This window comes from Colletotrichum graminicola (genome assembly GCF_000149035.1).
Source record: "Colletotrichum graminicola M1.001 genomic scaffold supercont1.11, whole genome shotgun sequence".
Lineage (NCBI taxonomy): Eukaryota > Fungi > Ascomycota > Sordariomycetes > Glomerellales > Glomerellaceae > Colletotrichum > Colletotrichum graminicola.
The window spans coordinates 721,729-743,015 of record NW_007361015.1 but is presented as its reverse complement, the minus strand read 5'-3'; the positions used below and the strand labels follow the sequence as shown (position 1 = coordinate 743,015).

The following is a 21,287-nucleotide window of genomic DNA, read 5'->3' as shown; positions in this document are numbered from 1 at the left end:
TGGTGATGGGGGGGGGAAGTAAGACTTGAGGATCAAACCACGCTGTATAAAGTCTCGAAAAAATGCGATACAGATAGGCTGTCAACGTCGATGCTCCCAGCTGAACAGAGCCTCTTTTTTTTTTTTTTTTAATGATCAAAGCCTTGGGGGAGGAGTGACGCGCGCCAAATGAACCGCGACAGAGACGCGATTAAGTGGTTCATGCAGTTAAGAGGATCGGCTTAATGGGCTGTCAGCGACTCGGGGCGCTAGTACAGGAGCGGGTTAGCTCCATCGCTCTCGGTAACAACAGCGGCGGGAGGATCCACTAGCCATTACGACATGGGGTGACAAGACGTTAGAAGCAAGGAAGCCAATGGCTGGTGCCCAGTGCAGCTTGAGAGCCAGCCCAGCTCCCCAACCTTTGATGGAATTCTCCCTGTGCACCCAAGCTGAAAGTCAAGAAAGAGCTCAGCATTTTTCCTTGCTTTGCGTTCGCTGGCCATCTCGATTGCCGTTCGCCGACTACTTATTATCAGACATGCTGGCGTGATCCCACAACTCTCAACAGATCCTCTCTCTCCCCCCGATTTTACACGTCTTACCTGCACGGTCGTCGGCACTTTACCCGGAAAATGGGAGGGCTTATGTTGCTGCTCTTGATGAGCGTATGTACCTTTTTTTTTTTGCCTCTTAGCTTTGGGTTCCCCGGCCGGATGGTAGACTCCTATGCACAATGGAAAGCTAACGTGTTCCTTTGCGACAAACCAGGCGGTAATGGCCTTGGCGTAGGTTGCTCCTCGTGCGAAAAGGCCCAATTTTGCTTCCACACCCCGGGGAAGAAGCAAATGGCCACCTATACTCTCTAAACGATCCGTATACTGACGAGGAGCCCCGCGAACCAGGTCTTTCTTCGCCGGCTCATTACCCCTCGCCATAACCCTCACGCAGTCGCAACTCCGTTTGCTATCCAGTGTGGGCGTTGGCATCTTGGTCGGCACGTCGATGATCGTTATCATCCCCGAAGGCATTGAAGCTGTCACGACGACCGGCGGGCACTCGCATAGCAAGAGGAACTTGTTGGCTCCAGCAGACAAACAAGGGACGCTTGGTGTGAGGTGGGCGGCAGGCGACGATGTCCCCCAACTAGCAACCGCCGCGAGGTCCATGGGATTGGCGGAGGAGCTTCATAACCTTGGCCGCGATACCGAGCACATTGAGAAGCTGCGCAGTAGAGAGGAGCACGGCACCCACGGTCATGACCAGCAGCAGCAGCAGCCTCCGTCGGGCCCCGAACCCCACCAAAGCGAGGAGGGACACAAAGAGGTGCCGACATTCTACATCGGTCTCTCCATGGTCCTCGGCTTCGTCCTCATGTTCTTGATCGACAGGCTGCCGCGGCACGCGACGGATCGAATGCAGTCTGAGCCGCAGATGCGCCACGTTAGCTTGGACAATCTGGGGGGGCCATCCACTATCGGCGACGAGGAGACGGAAGGCTTCCTCGGCCCCCTGGCACCCCCACCGAAGCAGTCACGGAGCCTCGCGACAACCATTGGTTTGGTTATCCACGCAGCAGCGGACGGCATCGCCATGGGAGCATCGACCTCAACATCCAACACAAAACTGGGTCTCATCATCTTTGTTGCCATCATGGTGCACAAGGCACCGGCAGCGTTCGGTCTGACGTCGGTTCTCCTCAAGCAGGGCCTATCCAAGCGGACGGCACGAGGACACCTGATCGTCTTCAGCCTTGCTGCGCCTTTTGGGGCTCTGAGTACATGGGCGGTCATCAGAATCCTGGGTGGCGGCAACTTTGAGGGAGACTCTGGCCAGTGGTGGACCGGCATGCTTCTGCTCTTCTCCGCGGGAACGTTCCTGTAAGTCGAATAAGGAACCCGCAAGTCTGTTCAACTACTAACTACCGGCAAGTTTTGTTGCGATGCACGCGATGCAGGAAGACGGCAGCTCTGCGAAGCACGAACACGGCGGCACCAACGGCTATGCGGATGGAGGCGGCGTCCCAAAAGCACAGCAGCGGCCGCAGATGCGCGATACCTTTGCGACAGTCGCCGGCATGCTCTTGCCCCTTCTCACGCAGTTTGGGCATCACCATTGAACGATGCTCGGGCCTAAAAGCGGTTGAAAGATCAAAACCCGAGGCTCCGACGAAAGTGTTGGGGTCCCTTGTACAAGTATATCGAGACTAGGACGAAGCCAGGCTCTCCTGGCACATGACGATGACGATTGTATAGACTCCCACCATTTAGGTTCTCCCTGGATCCCAAAGTCCAGATGATATATTTTGAGAATTTGTGGTTTCGGTTCGATGTGTGCTGTGGTGCTACGGTGCCTTCTCTCGGCCAAAACGCAATAGGCTTCCCTATGGGCCGTTCCAGAAGCAGCAAACTTAGTGATTCCAAAGCAGGCCCAGGTGACTAAGTGATATGCTCTGCGCCGATGGAGGGACGGTACTGCGGCACAGAAGCACAGAAGAGCTCGCGGACAACAGCGGCTGACTGGGTCGGGCGTCAGGGAGGGGTTAACCGGTGGTGCCCGCGACCGAGCGTCGAAGAAAACCGAGCTAGGTTCGCAGTCGGGATGTTTCAAGTTCGTATGACGCCCTTGGCAAGCCCGGTGAGGCCACTACTGGCGCTTCCTTGCAACGGGTGTTGAAGGTGAAGAAAGACGAAGGGGTGGACAGATCGCATTCGCTTGTCAAATAAACGCACGGCGTTGAAAACGCCACAGTGGCCCTCGGTGACAGATGGGTGAAGAGGGGGTTTCTTTTTGACTTAGTCCGTCGGTGTGAGATATGTCAGCAACCCGTCGCACCAGCATCGACAGAGGTACACATCTACAAGACATCCTTCTCCACAGTAGAAATTGACGTGTGTGCATGCCTTTGGCCATCTCAGTCTGCAACGGCCAGAACGGCATGCAGATGTCGCGTTTCTTCAGGCATAGATCATCCCATAAGAATAGCAGCATTGTTGCCCCCTCCCTTTCTCCAACACTGGCCAACCCGTGGTCTGGGAGGGCAAGAATGCTAGGTTTTGGGAGGGTATTGACCCATACGAGAACGGGCTGAGTGCTAAATAAAATCATATCCCCGTACCGTATCACTGGGGCATCCAAGCCGCCAGTGTCGCAAGTGAGAGATCCCCCCTGAGGGGGTTCAGCTGAGGAGAATGGAGACCACGCTACTTGCTATACGGCCAACCGCATTAGAACTCACGGCAATCGCGTTTCTTTCTCGTGCCCATGTCGAAATCCTTTTGTCAATCAAAGTGGTGAGCTGAGGCCGTTGTTACAGTGGCTCGGGACGGCGGTATGGAAATCTGCTTCCCGTTTCCTGCTCCCTGTTCTCCTCCCATTTCAGTTCCCAGAGTGCGAAGCGTGCAAGGTATTCTGACATCTGATGAACAGGGATATCAACGAAACCGATTGGAGGACCGCAAAAAGTAAAACGTTGGAAGGCCTCCCAAGTCGTGCGGTACTGTGGGTTCGACTGCAGCTGACTACAGCCGGGTCTATACCCGTACCGTAGGGCGATACAGGCTTGGCCACATGTGTTCCAATAACCCAACCAAGAGCCTGGATCGATCTTGGCTTTGATAATTGAGCATAGTGGTGAGCTCCGGGCGACGAAGGCCGCTCGGGAATGCTCCATTTTGGCGCATGGCTTGGACTATATACTCGGGCCACGCCGACGTTGAACCCTCGCAAACACTGTGCGCCGCATCCGGTTCGAATAGAGTTGCCGGTCGGTGTATGGTGGACGCCAAAAAAGAACGACTCTTGGGCAAAATTTCTGGCTGGTGAGCCAACGGCGAGCCGTGCGCATTTTGCTGACGAGCAAACATCAGTTTGACCACCTCCTCAGGTGCGGCGACGGCCTGTGCAGCGCTTGGTTGTATCGACAGCCAATCATAAAGGAGCCAAAGTCTCTCCTACAGCCGCGCGACAACATCAAAATGGGCTGGAATAAACCCTTTGTTGCTGCAACGCCCAGTTTTATTCTACTGTATCATCATGTCGTCGTCACAGTGCCTTGCTGGAACCTTGTCGATAGTTGTTAGTGTATCCGTAGACGCTTTGGGTTTTCGATAGCGCTGAGTCCCGGGTTCAAAGGGCGAGGGGAGCGGTTGTGGCCGTCCCCCAGGACAGGGGAAGGATGCAGCTTGGTCCCATTCGGCGCAGATACCGCGATGGCCATGAACTAGCGCATTGTTGAAAGAGGGAAGCTAAGCGGAGACTCCCCCATTGCGCCATCCGAGTGCCCCTCCCCATCCACGGACTGAAGCATGAGAACAAGCCCCACAACTCAGCTATTCATCGTTATCATTCATCTTCGAAGAAACGTCGAGGCAGCATTGCAGACGCTGACGAGGTCAGACTAGGTTTGTAAATGAACCTAGGACAAGCCAGAACCGTAGGTCAAACAAACATCAATGCTCAGTAAACGTCTGCCTCGAGTCAATATACAGATTCGGTAGCGACTTTGCGTTGAAGAATCGATCGACGTCACGAAGACTCACGGGGTGCCGCCAAAATGCGGACCAAAAAAACAAAAAAACAAGCACTAGTGCAATATCAACGCCACTAACTCGGACCCTGCAGGCCCTCCCGGAAGACAGATAGATATATATGCCCTTCATAATTGCAGCAACAGCAAAAATGTGAGACCCCTTTCCAGCTTCTTATAGCTAGCATCATATATACAATAGACCCAGGGGTTGGGGAATGGAAATACTCGAATCAGTTCTACTCGTTGCATGCGAATGGTTGGATGGTCGGACCGAGGGGAGCGAGCGACAACCAAGCTCGGCTGTGGCTAGTGTTGACGGATCACATCATTCACTACCTGACTTGGGTCGGCAAACAGTGCCGATACTTTCACAAGCATGCAGCGTTCATACAACAGCGTTGACTCGCTGCTGCAGTGTTGGAGAGACAACTTCCCTTTAGACGGTACCCATGCCTTTCTCGGTAGCCAAACGGCAACTGTCTTCTTATACAATGATGGTTCCGCCATAGAAACGGGGGCTATTCCGTGTTGTCCCCCCAGCCGAATAGGAACAAATCAAGGCGGGTGGGGTTTGCTTGGGGCGAATGCTGACTAGAATGCGAGTCTCGTCCTTTCCATGTACCGAGTATACTCCGTAGTGTTCAATAGAAGAAAAGAGGTCCCTGTCCCCGCATCCTCGAGATATTAGTGTGTTGGTCAATCAATACTTTGCATTGGGAACCCAAATCGTCAGGTCGGCCAAAGCGGCAGATGCCAGCATTGTGATGGACGGTGTGAAAGGTGCCGTAGCGCAGGCGTCTCATCAACAACGAAACCGTGCTAGATGAGGGGGCCCAGAATAAAATTCTGATTTGCTTGGGAATCACAAGTCTGAGCCTCTTTATCGGTGTCTGAGTAATCTTCAGGGACGCGGGGGAGGCGATGCTAACGGATGGTTGGCTTAGGAAGCGTGGGAAGCGGTGTGTGGATTGCGTAGTAACGCCTCCGTATGCTTCAAATTAAGACGACGGTTTGCTTCTCTAGGTAGTTCTTCTGCTGCCGTGTCGGACTGGTTGTAGGCCGCATGTTGAGTGTTGTTGCAGGAACCCCGAAGTAGGTACGAGGATAGGTACTTGAAGAGGTACGTACTCCGAACAAAGTGAGGAGTGAGTGGGTTAGAAGGTACGGACGGCCCAGGCTTTGCCATATGCGCTAAGATCAATTATCTGTCACGGGCTCTTACCTACAACGCTATAGCATCGACCCCAGTTTTCGCCTCCTTCATCGGCCTGTTCCTCTTCCCCCTTGTCCTCTAGGTAGTTACCTAGTTACCCTACTGTAGCTCATCTCCTCTCCTCTCCTCGCCTCGCCTCGCCTTGCCTCGCCTCGCCTCTATCCGTGATGTGCTTGTGAAATGTAAAAGAATTCGGCACCGAGACAAAGAAAAGTGTATGCATAGTGACCCGTGTGGCACTTGCCCCCAGTTCCATCCTCCGCCCACTCGCCTGAAGCCCAGGCCTGCTTCGACGCACTTCCTAGGCAGTTAGTGCAGTCTCGTCTTGTCCGCCCACCCCCTTCCCCTTCCTCTCCCTCCTTCCCGTCGTTCACCCTGCACCTTTCTCTTCCCTGGAAACAAGGGCCGCCCACCGACTCCGCCTCTGCTTTGCTTGGTTTATTTCCCGTCTATGACCAGGCACCGTATGTCTTTGTGCCTCGACTTGACTCTCTCTTGTACCTACCTACTCTAACTCTCACGCTGTTGCTCATTGGTCCCCCTGGATCTTGGTCCTTTGCCAATTCCCTTTCCTTCCTTCCCTGGCCCATTATCTTACAACCCAATCCACCCCAAAACTCCCATACCCGCCAGGAGACTCATCAGTGACTTCCATTCCTTACCCCGTTTGCCCTGGCCTGTCTGCCACCCCTCTTCCTTCCTTCACTGCTCCCGAATTCCCAAATCCGCCCTACACACTGTCTTCTCCTCGCTGCCCTTCGACGACAACCACCAGCGACGCGAGACAGTGAATTGCAGGGAGGTGCGAAAGACATTTGGGCGTCAATCAAGCGAAATCTTCCGATACCACCGAACAATCCACTTTCCATTGTGATTCGCCCTGTGCATTCCACACTACAAGGCCCAAACGACCCACGCTTTCCGCTCAACACCTCCGATTGTTAAGCTTCCCGTTTCCCGCTGGCCCCATACCACGGTACACCATCCTGCAGCACCGCCGTATCCTCCTACCTACTCTCCTCGTCCCAGCCCTCAACCAGGAACCGACCAACTCCACGTTTTCCAATCAACAGCGTCGCCCCCTTTCCTACGAGAGACGTTCCATCGCACCGTCGTATTTCGTGCGAAACATTCCTACCACGCCGTTACCGCCTCGCCGGAGTCATCGTCGTCATCCAAGTTACTTGAACCTGAAGTAGTCGCCTCATTCCCCGACGACCGACGCGTTTCGCTACTTCATCCGGCCTTTCAGTTCCTACCCATAGCACATTGTTGGCACCTCAGATCGCAGTCCCCTCCAGTTGCGCTTCCTCACGGAATTTCGTGTCTCTCAAGGGTCGACCCCTGACCTTGGCTGTTTAATGAACGGCCCGGTCGCGACTTCAGACACCTGAACTGGTCTCAACACGCCGGTAGCCCCTGCCGCCACACCCTATTGCCTAGGAACTCGCGATCGCTATCCCAAATATCCACGATATCACGGTCTCGAGGCCGTCCAAGTTCGATCGTCCTTCGTCACACCCCGACATGGCCGGGTACAACAACAGACCATTGAGTTTCTCCGAAAGAAGAGGGAGCATGCTTAGCGACGACATGACGCTCAACACCGGCGGAGCCTCTAGCAGCACGAAGCTCGAGAAGATGCCCCAGAGACCAGGACATATGAGGGGTCCACCAACCCCCAGCATGTCTACTCCTGCTGCAGACTTCGATCAGCAGTTGACCGGCTCGCCGCCGCCTCCGCCCACGCCAGCAGCCTCTCCCGGTCCTTCACACCGTCAGCTCGACTGGAGCGATGCCGCCGATGACGAGGACTTCTTTCTGGCCAAAGTCCGCCATCATTTCAAGAACTCCGGTGGTCCTCACCGTACCCGTCTATTGGCCGACCTATTGAATCTTTGCACAAGTCAACAGCTGAGCTTCGTCCATCAGTTCGTTAGCCCTCTACTAAAGAAGGATCCGTTCACGAGTCTTCCCGATGAGCTGTGCCTACGCGTAAGATTTTTGGATTATCAAACCCCAGCTCATGGCAATTCGGTACTGACAAATTTGCACTAGATCCTCTCCTTTATCGACGATCCCAAGGTGCTGGCCCGTGCCTCGCAAGTGTCCAGAAGGTGGCGAGACCTGTTGAGCGATGATATGACATGGAAGAATCTCTGCGTAAAGCATGACTACGGCAGGCGTCTGTCCGAGGTCTCAACGTCGATGGGAAGTGGATTGCGACCTGGAACACAACATCTATGGGGGGATGATTACGCCAGCAACAGTTTCCCGGGAGCCCTGCCAATGACGGCTCATGCTCCAGGGTCTCGCAGTCTGGATGGTGCCGGAAACGCGCGTCCCAAGATGAGATCCTACAAGTCACATTTCAAGCAACGGTATCTTGTGGAGGCAGCTTGGAGATCTGGCGGCACCAGCACCACCAGGAACATCACACAAGAGGGAGGTGTTGTCACGAGCCTGCATCTGACGCCCAAATACATCATTGTGGCTCTTGATAATGCCAAGATCCACGTATTCGACACAAAGGGCAACCAGCAACGTACTTTGCAGGGCCATGTCATGGGTGTATGGGCGATGGTCCCTTGGGATGACATCTTGGTCAGTGGCGGATGCGATCGCGATGTGCGAGTGTGGAATCTGGCCACGGGGTAAGCAAACAATGACTTCGGTGCGATTCTGAAGATACTAACATGCATAGTGCATGCCTTCATACTCTTCGTGGCCACACTTCAACAGTTCGCTGCTTGAAAATGTCTGACGCAAACACGGCGATATCGGGCTCGCGCGATACGACGCTTCGAGTATGGGATATTCGGACCGGGTTATGCAGGAATGTCCTTGTTGGCCACGGTGCCAGCGTCCGATGCCTTGAGATCAAAGGGGACATCGTCGTCTCTGGCAGCTACGACACTATGGCCAAGGTTTGGAGCATTTCGGAGGGCCGCTGCATTCAGACGCTTCAGGGCCACTTTAGCCAGATTTATGCCATCGCCTTCGACGGTAAGAGGGTGGTGACTGGCAGCCTGGATACCAATGTCCGAATCTGGGATCCCAGAACAGCGTAAGTGCTCTTCACATTGTGTTTTTGTGAGCGTCGGTATGCTAATCTGGTCCAGTGAGTGCTTGGCCATCCTTCAGGGCCACACGTCCCTCGTTGGGCAGCTGCAGATGCGTGGAGATACTCTCGTGACTGGCGGCTCGGATGGTTCAGTACGAGTCTGGTCACTGGAGAAGATGTGCCCCATTCATCGACTTGCTGCACACGATAACAGCGTGACCAGCTTGCAATTCGACGATACGCGGGTCGTCAGTGGTGGCAGCGACGGTAGAGTTAAGATCTGGGACTTGAAGACAGGCCACCTTGTTCGGGAGCTCATTGCTCAAGGTGAGGCCGTATGGAGGGTGGCCTTTGAAGACGAAAAGTGCGTAGCGCTAGCTTTGCGGCAAAACCGTACAGTAATGGAGGTAAGAGAGTTCACCCCGGTAACTCAGTACGACTGCTTTGATTCTAATCACCTACGTCTTAGGTTTGGTCGTTCTCCCCGCCCGAGGAGGTTCTTTACGACCGTCCGCTCTCTCTTCAACAGCGTGCCTTGCAAGAGGCACCCAATCGGCCGATGAGTGCCATGCAACTCGATTACAGACAACCCCAACAGACAGTCGCAGGTCCTAGTCGAGAAGCCGCCGGAAGCCAGGATGTGGACATGGGAGACGCTGGACCATCCACGGCTCCACTCCAGGGCGGCAACAAGACGTTTTTTCATGATGACTGAACAACTCCCGTAGCCGGGATCTACGGAGGCATAACCTTGGGGCTCGACTGGCGGTGAGCATCGCGCTGAAGCAGACCTCGGGTGTATTTGCACCATGCGCGATTTTGCTGTCGGAGCGTTCACAAAGCGCTACATCCACGGTTATTGACGAGACCGTCGCTGCTTGGCATGGCTTGTTCGTCTTCGAGGCGCTACCGAGCATAAATGGAGGGTGCTCGCAGAGACAGAGGCGTCGTCTTTTGGCGTTGGTCTGGAAGCATCGCATGCATTTGAAAGGGCGGCCAGCATGGATTTGACAGCATTGGGAAGAAAGCTTGATTCGAGGGTCTACACGGTACGGCAACTGGGGCGGGTGGTCACGACGGGCTCAGGGTGTAAGCGTTGCCCAACTACGTGCATGCGGTCGGCCCGGCCGCTTTTTAATATACCCCGTGGTAGCGTCTAGTGAGCTGTATACCACATCAAAGCAATTGTTGATGAGCAGGATGCGCGAGATCACCGATGCAAATGCGGTGATGTGATGGGGTATGATGGTCTGGAGTGTGAGGACAAGTGATGGTTTGATCATGACTGAAATGCCAGCCGGGGGTAGCATATAAACAGCAGGCACGGTGCCTAGTCCGATTTCGTACACCTCAATGTGTTTTTATTGCCCTGTACGGGTTGTGGGTGTAAGCGGCGATTGGCCGTCATTGTCTGCTTTGATCATGTTGTTTATCTCCGAAGGTCGCTCTACCAGTCCACTGAATCGCAACTCAATGGGGGGCGCCGACAGAAAAAAAAGGACCGACCGGTGAAAGTCGGGCCCGCCAATGTCGCTACAATCCAAAGCGCACACCACCCAGATCCCGTTGAGGCAGAGTCACGTGAATGCATACTAGCCATGTTGGGACTAGTAGTTTTCAACAAGCAGCAGCTCCCTTCCCAACCAACGCCGCGATTTTTCGGAGCTCCAGCGACCAAATAATTTGTTATCACCCTCCTTCCCCCGAACCCTTCTCACCCTCATCGTCCGGAGGCTCCATCACCACCACACCCATGATGTTCTCCCGCGCGATCAGGTTAAACCGAGCGGTGCCTCTGCGCACTCGCACCCCCATCTCTCTTGTTGCTTCGACCCGGTCTGTCACCACCAACGCTGCTTCGGCAACCCTGGAGAAGGGAGTCCCGCAGGTCAGTGTGCGCTCTTTTTTCTGCCGCCACCGTCGGAGGTGCTGCGACAACAACGATCTCCCGGACATGATAAACACTTCAATTGCGCATTGCTAACGTGCATTGTTCTAGTCCGATGAGGAGCCTTTCCAGATTACCCTGAGCGATGAGAGCTTCGAGACGTACCAGCTCGACCCCCCGCCGTACACTCTTGATGTTACGAAGAAGGAACTAAAGCAGATGTACAAGGATATGGTTGTTGTCAGGTATGGCAAGATGTTCTCTGTGGAGGGACATTGCAATGAGAATCCGATAACTGACCACGCGTAGACAACTTGAGATGGCTGCCGACCGATTGTACAAGGAGAAGAAGATCCGTGGTTTCTGCCACTTGTCTACCGGTCAGGAGGCTGTTGCCGTTGGTATTGAACACGCTCTCAACCGCGAGGACGACCTGATCACCGCCTACCGTTGCCACGGTTTCGCCTACATGCGCGGTGGTACCGTTCGCTCCATCATCGGAGAGCTTCTCGGTCGTCGCGAGGGTATCTCGTACGGCAAGGGAGGCTCCATGCACATGTTCGCCAAGGGCTTTTATGGTGGTAACGGTATCGTCGGTGCGCAGGTGCCCGTCGGCGCCGGTCTCGCTTTTGCCCACAAGTACAATGGCCGCAAGAACGCCTCCGTCATCTTGTACGGTGACGGCGCTAGCAACCAGGGTCAGGTCTTTGAGGCTTTCAACATGGCCAAGCTCTGGAACCTGCCCGCTCTGTTCGGATGCGAGAGTAAGTTTTGAGGTTACCGAAAGTCAATTAATGTGTCAGGCTAATTGTTCTGCCAGACAACAAGTACGGCATGGGTACAGCTGCCGCCCGCTCTTCTGCTCTGACGGACTACTACAAGCGTGGTCAGTACATTCCCGGTCTGAAGGTTAACGGCATGGATGTCCTCGCCGTCAAGGCCGCCGTCAAGTACGGAAAGGACTACACTGTTGCCGAGAACGGACCTCTCGTCCTTGAGTACGTCACCTACCGGTACGGTGGTCACTCCATGTCCGACCCCGGTACCACCTACCGTACCCGTGAGGAGATCCAGCGCATGCGTTCCACCAACGACCCCATTGCCGGACTCAAGCAGAAGATCATGGACTGGGGGGTTGTCACTGAGGATGAGCTCAAGACCATTGACAAGGAGGCCCGCAGCTTCGTCAACGAGGAGGTCGCCGCCGCCGAGGCTATGCCCGTCCCCGACACCACCCCCAAGATCCTCTACGAGGACATCTACGTTCCCGGCACCGAGCCCCAGTTCATCCGCGGCCGCACCCCTGATGAGACCTACTACTTCCAGTAAATGTCTTCCTGATGACGAATAATTGTCTCTTAAGCCTTTCTGTCCTATTGTACAATACCTACTAGCTAGAGAGGGTGAAGTGGTCACAATCTAAACATGGCCGGGATCTGCAGATATCCCCCTGGCTGAACAAAGTCTGTTCCTACTTGTGTAATTGGCTCAGTGAGCGTGAAGTGCAATTCGACATGTCAGTAGATAATTAGTCGTGCACCACATTTTCGTCCATGTCGAGTACTCCATATTAGCCCCAATTAGTGCATATCAGATAACTGCCTAGTTAGTTACCTGCCTAAATTTAAGTGGGTCTCGCTCGCGTCGCGGCGGGTTCAATTAATGGCAACGCGCCTGCCTGGCGCGCCAAGCATCCGCATATTCACCCGACAACCTTCATGGCCTGCTCTCGCCTTTTAAGCAGTTCAATTCCTCGCAGGAACGCACTCAGGGCCGCTTCTCGCATCGATACTCGATTCTTAACTCCTTACATCCGACCAATTGTCACAATGGCACCGAAGCAGGCCACATTAGGGTACGTCAAGCCCTCGCAGACGACGTTGGGGTGTGTACAAGGGCAATTTCCTCAGACCATCAGGCATGCTTTGGAGCCTTGTCTTCTTCGCTATTTCGTGGTAGGTGAGATTTCCTGCTGACAATTGCTACAGCAAGTTCTTCGGCGCGAAAGGGTCCAAGCCCGAACCGCAGCAGAGCAAACTAAGCTTCGCCACCAAGCCAGCACCGAAGAAGGAGGTTAAGAAGGAGGTTAAGAAAGAGGTTAAGAAGGAGGTCGATACTCCGGAAGTAGCTGTCAAGGAAGAAAAGGCCGCAAATAGTATGTCTGAATATTGTTCAGTACTTGAAGCGTCTCACTGACTGGTCTTGTGCAGAGCCTAGAAAACGCACAAGAAGCCCGAGTCCCGCTGTCACGGCATCAGGTCCGAAAGTCAAGAATGAGGTTGTCGAGGAGGACGATGAGGACGAACCTGCCACCAAGAGACCTCGGCGAACTCGCAAGCGTGTTATTGAGGATGACGAGGATGAAGCGATGGACGAAGCTCCAGTCAAGTCACCTACAACATCACCCAAGGCTTCGACGGCCAGAAAGAGCAGCCCTTTGAAATCTAAAACGATTGCTAAGACAAAACCTGACGCACCCAAGGCGTCTCCTTCGAAGAAGGTCTCCAAGTCTCCCTCGCCTGTGCCGGGCGTCAGGGACGAAGAAGAGGAGGCAACAGAGTCTGCATCGGAAGACGACGTGGTCGACGATGACCAAGAGGATACCAAGCCTGCAGTGTCGAAGAAGACACTGGAGGTGGTCCAGATGAAGCTTAAGACGCAGACCAAGGACCCGTACCCTGACTGGAAGCCAGGCGAACCGGTTCCATACGCTGCGCTGTGCACCACCTTCTCCCTCATTGAGCTTACGACCAAGCGACTAGAGATCATGGCTCATTGCTCGTTGTTCCTTCGACAAGTTCTGCGTCTGACCCCTGATGATCTTCTCCCCACCGTCTTGCTCATGATCAACAAACTAGCTCCTGATTATGCCGGTATTGAGCTAGGCATTGGCGAGTCTCTCATCATGAAGGCCATTGGCGAGACGACGGGTCGCAGTCTTGCTGTCATCAAGCAGGATCAGAAAGAGATCGGGGATCTCGGCCTTGTCGCTGTCAAGAGTAGATCCACACAACCCACCATGTTCAAGCCTAAAGCCCTTACGATCAGGGGTGTGCATAATGGCCTAATGGGCATTGCCACTGTTTCCGGCAACGGCGCTCAGGGTCGCAAGGTGGATGCCATCAAGAAGCTGCTGTCGGCAGCCGATTCCCGTTCCTCTGGAAAGGTGGACATCAGCAAGGACAAGGGAGGTCCCAGCGAAGCGAAATATCTCGTCCGGTTCCTCGAGGGTAAGCTGCGGCTGGGTTTGGCCGAGAGGACTGTCCTCGTCTCTCTAGCTCAAGCTGTGGTTTTCCATGAGGCGGACGCCAAGGGTCAAGTGCCCAAAACCACGGACGTGGAGCAGGCAGAGGCCATCCTCAAAACGGTGTATAGGTATGTCCTTTCATTCTATTTAAGCCCTAGTGCAGCGCTGATCCTGAGTAGTGAGCTCCCAAGCTACGATGTCATCATACCCGCCATGGTGAATCACGGTATCATGAACCTCCGGGAGCATTGCAAGCTCAAGCCCGGGGTGCCTCTTAAACCAATGTTGGCCAAGCCCACAAAGGCCATTACTGAGGTGCTGGACCGCTTCGAGAACCAGACCTTCACCTGTGAGTACAAGTACGATGGTGAAAGAGCCCAGATCCACTACGTAGCCAAGTCTGCGGATGAGGAGATCAGTCAATCTTTGCCGGGAGCTGCCAAGTCTGCGGCAGATGGAGTTGCTTCCATATTTTCTCGGAATTCCGAGGACCTTTCCAAGAAATACCCTGATATCCTCGCCAAGCTACACACCTGGGTCAAAGCAGACACAAGGAGCTTTGTTCTGGATTGCGAGACAGTTGCCTGGGATGTCGACGAGAAGAAGGTCTTGCCTTTCCAGCAATTGATGACGCGCAAGAAGAAGGATGTCAAGATTGAGGATGTCAAGGTCAAGGTGTGCGTGTTTGCCTTTGATCTGCTCTACCTCAACGGACAGGCCATCGTCGAGAAGTCACTTCGAGAACGCCGTGAGCTTCTTGAGAATGCTTTCGAACCAGTGGAGGGCGAGTTCTCCTTCGCGACGCACATGAACGGACAGGAGCTGGAGCAGATTCAGGTGTTCCTTGACGAGAGCGTTAAGGCATCCTGCGAGGGTCTGATGGTCAAGATGTTGGACGGCACAGAGAGCGGGTACGAGCCCAGCAAGAGAAGTCGGAACTGGCTCAAGGTAAGCTGCTTTGACCCCGCCCATACGAGCAGTTTGTGTCGATGATTTCCACGTGTGCTGACCGCATGCCCCCTAGATCAAAAAGGATTACCTCAGCGGCATTGGCGACTCGCTTGATCTTGTTGTGCTGGGTGCATACTACGGCAAAGGCAAACGTACATCCGTCTACGGCGCGTTCCTGCTTGCGTGTTACAACCCTTCGTCCGAATCATATGAAACTGTGTGCAACATTGGCACGGGATTTTCTGAGGCTGTTCTCGAGGAGCTGCACAAGCAGCTCTCGGACATAGTCATTGACCGGCCCAAACCGTTTTACGCACACTCCTCGGGCGGGCAACATCAGCCCGACGTGTGGTTCGAGCCGCGTTACGTCTGGGAGGTCAAGACGGCAGATCTGACGCTCAGCCCGCGCTACAAAGCCGGGTGCAAGGAAGGTGTCGACCCGGGCGGCGAGAAGGGCATCAGTCTGCGATTCCCACGGTTCATCAAGGTGCGCGACGACAAGAAGCCCGACGAGGCCACCTCTAGTCGCCAGGTGGCCGAGATGTATCGCAAGCAGGAGAGCGTGGCCAAGAGCAAGGGTCCCGCGGCGGACGATGATTTTGAGTATTAGCTAATGGCTTTTATACGATTTGCCTTGATCACCAGCACGAGCTTACGGCGGCGTTCTTGCATGGCATTATCAGGGGGGGGGGGGGGGGGGACAAGGATGGCGGATTATGAATATGCCCTCTCTAGCTCGTTATACGCAACATAACGTTGGTTACCGAAGTACGGAAGAAACGGACAATTTTGTACGCATGGTTGTTAGAAACCTTGCGATATGAGTTACATCTTCACCCGTGTACGTCCTAAACGTTCACTCGGTGTTCACCCGTTTTTATTTTTATATCCTGCTCTCTCTCTCTTTCTCTGATCTTGGCACGGTCTAGGTATTCTACAATCGGGCTCGGACGACTGCGATCGGGATTCCCGCCCAGATCCGCTTCGGCCCTGCATGCGTGCATGTGTGTTCCTGCATGCTACATCTATCTGCCTATGCTGCTACTCCTGCTCCAGTCAAGCAAAGCGCTTCGGGGACCGGCGGCGGCATTCATGTGCGTGATCGTCATCGCGCTTCCGCAGGGACAGGTTTTCGCCCGAGCACAGTCTATATCAGAGGATGCGAGAAACACTGGCTTCTTATCGAAGCATCCGTCGCGACAGTGACGGTCATCGACGAGGCGCCAAAGGTTGGCCGCTGCGAGTTTCGGGGGTTGAAAGGAGACCTCAACAAAAAACCCATGCTCATAATTCCGCTGCTGCAGTCTATCATTGTACAAGTTGATGCTACGTCTGATCAGCTGGGCGAAGCCCTAAGCCACCGGATGAAAACCTTCTAGGCTCTAACGACACTCCTCTCCCGGCTGTTTGCTTTCATCGCGTTTCCCAGGCCGATACCCTTCCGTCGGCCGCGAATAACAGCCTCCAACGCCCTGCCGACGGCAGGCATGTCACCGAGCATGGTCAAATGCCCGCGCTCGGTGCTGACACGCCCGCCGCGCACCAGCTCGTACCCCTCGGGCAGTTGCGCCTCGCGTGCGAGGACCACGCCGTCACCGGCGCGGAAGACGAGATCGTCGTAAGCGCCCTGGTGGGCAATGGCCTCGCGGCTCGCGACCCTGACGGAGTGAACAGTGGGGACCTCCTTGCCGTAGATGACGCCGAAAGGCGGGTAGGCGTTGGCTTCCGAGAGGGCTGGGTTGAACTGGGTCTCGGCGCGGAACTGCTTGACTTCGGCCAGGACGCGCTCGAGGTAGGCGAGGTTCCTGGCGCGTTTGGCGGGTGTCAGTGTCGCAGGTGACCCTTTGGTGAACGGCGACGGCTTGCTGTTGGATGCCGGGTTGCGAGGAACGTGGCCGTCGATCTGCGGGTTCATGTTTCCTTCGTGGGCCAGCTCTGCTTTGCGGGCTGCGTCGGCGAGCGATGTTGGAAGCACGTGGTTCTGCTTCTTCTCGCTTGAGCTACGACTGCGGACCGATAAAAGAGACCCCAAAGTTGTCGATTTCTCCTTGTGGGCCAGTGGCGGTAAGGGGGGCTCGATGCAGGGCGTGAGGCGGTATTTGATCCAGTCATTGACATCGTGGAAATTGATCTTGTACTCCTCCTTCGTGTCTTTGTTGACGAAGCAGAAGCCGTCCTCGGGAAGGAAGACGAATGTGGTCCTGAGTGAGAAGTTAACCTGCGCAGTCAAGATCTTCTCGTTCAAGAGAACCGCATCGCCGTCCCTCAGGGGTCCCAGGATGTTGATACACCGTTGCGGGGTGCCGACGTATACCACACCAGAGAAAAGGTCCGGCCTCTGGTTGACGACGTGGCGAGTGATGAGGCCTCCGAGACTGTGTGCCAGAACCAGTGCGCCTCTAGGCTCCTTGGAGCCCGGTTGGTTTGACGGGAGCTTTTCCAAAAACTCCATCATCTTTCGAGACAGTAAATGAGGGCTTAGTCTCCAGTCGTAGCCGTAATCCCACAAACGCAGCTTCCCTTTCCGAACGTTCTCGCAGGCACCGATCTTCTTGAACAACTTCCTTGAGATGTCAATGGGCCCGATGTTCTGCAACATGCCTGACGGGATGATGCGCTTCTCCATCGTTTCTTCGTCTTCGGGATCCAGGCCTACCTCCAGGTCGACTTTCCTCATGTTGAGTCCGACCTTGACAGGAGCCCATAGCTGGTGATGGGGAGGCTCCGCCGATCGCAGGATCGAGCCTCGATATCCGCCGAGAATGACTATGTCTCCGGTCAAAGTCTCCAGAACTCTGTCCAGGGTGGAAGACGAATCGTTATCAACCTTTGGCGCGGGAGCTTCGGGAACCGCTTTTCCCATTCCGTCCTCGTTCAGCTTCAGTGACGAACCCAGCTTGGGTAAACTGGGCATCTTGAATGTGGGTCTCTCAGGCAGACTGTCTCTGATTGCCTTCACTCTCACATTTGCCATTTCCCTGACATGATCAAATCTGCCATCGTCATCACCAATCGAAGACGTACGGGACAAAGAGTGGTACAAGAGCGAGTCATCCGAAGTGACCCTTCTTAGTACACGAGGTCTTGTGGTGGAATGTCTTCCTGAAGAAATGGAGGGCCGGTTCCCGGACGCGTCTTTGACCATGGTTTGCGCTCGAGGGAAGCCGTTGGCACCGCTGGACACAGGAGCCAAATTGATCAACGACCTCCCGCCTTGGTACTGTGCTGCCCTCCGCGGGTCCATTGGCGACCTTGGCTCGGCTCTCTCTGCGGCCGCGGTGAAAAACGACAAAGAGTTGAAGATTGCAGATGGCGCGGGAAAGGAGGAGAAGGCATTGGAGAACTTCTTGAGAGCGTCGGCCCCGGTGGAAGAAGAACGCTTATGCCTTGTCTGACCGACGGGTGCAGACTCGAGAGCGGTCTTGGGCGGCCCGCCATCTCCGCCGCCGAAGAAGGCGTTTCTCGGACTCGATTGCCAGGGCGATGGCAAGTCTCTTGGGACAGGCCTCGGCTTCTGAAGTTTTTGAGATTGTCTTCTGCGAGGTGGCGCTGGGGTAATCCGCAGTTCTGGCTCCGTCTCAAAGTTGGTAGGGATCTCGTCGGGGAAAGGTGTCAGTTCTGGCGAGCTGGCAGAATCATCGCCACTCGAGGGACCAGATTCAAAAATGTTACCGGCAGATCTTTTTCTTTCCAGAGCAGCAGCTCTCTCGGCAGCAGTCGTTTGTGGCAGAGTAAGACGGGCGGCAACAACGTTCAGGGCGGGCTGCATAACCGTTTGGGCGTCATCTTGGTCATCGTCACCGTAGACTGGGTCCTCGGACGGTATTATTTCCAGAGTCGTCGGCGGCGGCGAACTCCGTCTCACGGCGACGCCTTCTTTTTGAGACATGGCAACCATTGTGAACCGAGCGCCGTACGTACCGAAGTATGCGAAAAGCTGGGTTGCAAGGTGAAATATATAAAGGTCGCGATTGGCAGCCGGGAGTTCCGGGGATTAGCTCAATGGCACATGCTCCGTATCCTCTTTGGGGGGGGCACGATAGTGGACACCGGCCAGCACACCGAGGCAAATGCGGAATAATGGCCTGAATAAGAGGCCGGAACCGAAGGCGTAATCAAAGAAGGGGTCTGAAGAATCTGGGGGGAAGCTGGGTCAAGGGGGATGTGACCCAGTAAAGTAGAGGAGAAGAAGGAAGCTGTTTGTTGAGGTCGGGGGGGGGGGAGTAGTGTCTCTTAGGTTAATTGATGCTTTGAGGTGATGAGGCGAGGCCGATGATTCAATACAATGTCCCGATCTAGAGGGAGGAAAAGGCGGATTTGGATGTGACGACCAAGATGCCAGGGAGCAGGGAGGCACCAGGCAGATAATAAGAGAAAAAGACCGTTGGATAGTACCTATTACCTACGTAGGTATGCTGCGACGTAGTAAGGCCAGCATAGCATGGACGTGTACAATATGCTAATCCACGTGTGCCCACTTGTTCCTACCTCTGGCGTGTGCGTGCGTGCGTGCGTGCGTACTTGGGCAAGTGCCATGACAGAAAAGTGTTCACGGCGAGGTACCAATCTCGTCAATCCAAGAGAGTGGATAACCAACATAAGGACTGGAGCATGGAAGGGAAGCTTGCTGATGTCTTCCCGCCGAGTAGGGACTACGGCGGTAGAGAGCCAGAAGTCTGATGTGCACAGAGCTGCGCCTCCTTCGCCCGAGAGCAGGGGGCACCCTTCCTCGGTCGTACATCGTACCTTGTACAGTGGACTGCGAAAGTAAATGGCTCGGGCTTTCAGGCTGCTGCCAAATGTCGAATGCGGCGATGTTCCTTCCGCTTGTCGTCCTCCCGCGCTCGACATTGCCATGCCGTGCGGGACCGGCCTTTTTTTTTTTTTTTTTTTTGCCAAGGCGAGGCTCAAAAAATAAAATAAAAAACCGCGGCGCAGCGAGCGCCGTTCTGTGGAGGAGAGCAAAGCAAACAAGGCAAAGGAAGAAGTGTGAGAGAGGAGGGCCTTTTTTTTTTTTTTTGCCCGATCCAATCGCAACGGAGGATCCCCCATACTCGAGCAACGATTCATTGGCTGAGAGGTGCCCATTAGAATGTTTTTGGCATGCGGATAGGTACGTCAGTCAGGTCGTCAGTTAGTCACCGGGAACTTTTCATGTGCTAGCGAGGGCTAGCTCCACACCCACTTAGGTAGTCTGAGCTACCAATTGGAAAGAGCCCTATTGACCCAGTACCTACACGGTACACCGTACATCACCGGCCGGCAGCTACGGGCATACGGCACCCGATGATCCGGCATGGACCATGTCGATCGGCCCGGCTCAGCTGAGCTGGTCGGTTTTCTTGGTTTGCTTCGATGCGCTCAGCTGAGGTGGGGATATGGAGATACCCCTCCAAAGAAAAGAGTTGACGTAATCAATCTAGTAAGTGCAGTGTAGTGTACTGAACTGAGTAGCATCGCGTAGATCGCAAGAACGGAGGTACGCAATTACAGGTACATACGGTATGGCATGCCAATCACATGGAGTGGGCGAGAGGAAAGGTGAGATCCGGTTGGATCAAACAAGAGTGCATAGATATGGGTCGGTGCAGTCGCGCACCGTCGGCGCATTTGGCAAGCTTATCCCAAGGTCGCCATGGCCCATATTAGGTGTTAGCTGGCAAAAGTGATTTAAGCTCGGGCGAATGGCCTGATGGGAGGCTTGAGGCTCTGAGGATCAGATTGGGCCCTGCTCGAACGTTCTCTTGTGGTTCCAGAGTCTGTCTGACCTGTTGGACCGATACAGCAATTCAAACGTGCCCGGCAGCGCGAGGCACGTTCCCGACACTACATACGATACGCGCAGGATACCGCTCACGGACGGTCCACTGCGTTTTTCTTTTTTTTCCCCTCTTTTTACCTTTTTTTTTCTTTCTCTTTTTTTTCTCTCTCCTTTTTTTTTTTCTTTTTTTCTTCTAAAGCCTCCGTCAGTGCCAGTCTCCAAAAGAGGTACAAGTATCCGTACTAATACTCCGTACATACCTAAAGTAGTAGAGTGTACGGATACACTAGTGCATTCTCAGTGCTTCTGATAGCTGTTGAGCGAGGTGCTGTCCCGATAAGAGACCCTGTCGCCTCCACAAATTGCACTGTACAATGTACATCTCTACCTATGCCCCGCCAACGCAACTTCGTATTGTCGTCATTGCAGGGGCCCAGCCGCCCAAACCAAAGCCTCAATCGCGCGACTACAACAGTACCTCTACACCACTGCTTGGCTTGGCCTTCAAACGTTGAACCCTTGCTCATCACCCCCCCGCGAAACGAAATCTGTGCCTGCACCACCTACATATCGTCCCTCACTGCTTCCCCAGGTACCTGAGATATCTCCAGGTTAGGTAGCACAGGTACTGTCTCTGGCCGAGACCACCTGCC

The 21,287-nt window shown here is 54.5% G+C and overlaps 6 protein-coding genes across 6 annotated transcripts; 5 read left to right on the top strand and 1 right to left on the bottom strand.

Annotated features, from left to right (window-relative positions):
* Nucleotides 1-614: 614 nt before the first annotated feature.
* Nucleotides 615-2,098, top strand: GLRG_03748 (ZIP Zinc transporter; the record flags this gene model as incomplete). Its single annotated transcript, XM_008094433.1, has 3 exons — nt 615-647; nt 931-1,859; nt 1,912-2,098. The coding sequence occupies 3 exons, from the start codon at nt 615-617 to the stop codon at nt 2,096-2,098; spliced, it is 1,149 nt and encodes a 382-aa protein (XP_008092624.1).
* Nucleotides 2,099-7,250: 5,152 nt separating this feature from the next.
* Nucleotides 7,251-9,502, top strand: GLRG_03747 (WD domain-containing protein; the record flags this gene model as incomplete). Its single annotated transcript, XM_008094432.1, has 5 exons — nt 7,251-7,718; nt 7,782-8,377; nt 8,428-8,790; nt 8,846-9,194; nt 9,257-9,502. The coding sequence occupies 5 exons, from the start codon at nt 7,251-7,253 to the stop codon at nt 9,500-9,502; spliced, it is 2,022 nt and encodes a 673-aa protein (XP_008092623.1).
* Nucleotides 9,503-9,662: 160 nt separating this feature from the next.
* GLRG_03746 (uncharacterized protein) lies at nt 9,663-9,947 on the top strand (the record flags this gene model as incomplete). The annotated part of the gene is made up of 1 exon (XM_008094431.1): nt 9,663-9,947. A coding segment is annotated over one exon (285 nt), but the record flags the coding sequence as incomplete, so codon positions are not given.
* Nucleotides 9,948-10,543: 596 nt separating this feature from the next.
* Nucleotides 10,544-12,004, top strand: GLRG_03745 (pyruvate dehydrogenase E1 component; the record flags this gene model as incomplete). The annotated part of the gene is made up of 4 exons (XM_008094430.1): nt 10,544-10,675; nt 10,787-10,920; nt 10,985-11,439; nt 11,496-12,004. 4 exons carry the CDS (start codon nt 10,544-10,546, stop codon nt 12,002-12,004), a joined length of 1,230 nt encoding a protein of 409 aa, XP_008092621.1.
* Nucleotides 12,005-12,504: 500 nt separating this feature from the next.
* GLRG_03744 (DNA ligase I) lies at nt 12,505-15,483 on the top strand (the record flags this gene model as incomplete). The annotated part of the gene is made up of 5 exons (XM_008094429.1): nt 12,505-12,530; nt 12,664-12,830; nt 12,886-14,050; nt 14,102-14,870; nt 14,947-15,483. 5 exons carry the CDS (start codon nt 12,505-12,507, stop codon nt 15,481-15,483), a joined length of 2,664 nt encoding a protein of 887 aa, XP_008092620.1.
* Nucleotides 15,484-16,248: 765 nt separating this feature from the next.
* Nucleotides 16,249-18,771, bottom strand: GLRG_03743 (uncharacterized protein; the record flags this gene model as incomplete). The annotated part of the gene is made up of 1 exon (XM_008094428.1): nt 16,249-18,771. The coding sequence occupies one exon, from the start codon at nt 18,769-18,771 to the stop codon at nt 16,249-16,251; it is 2,523 nt and encodes an 840-aa protein (XP_008092619.1).
* Between the last annotated feature and the right edge of the window lie 2,516 nt (nt 18,772-21,287).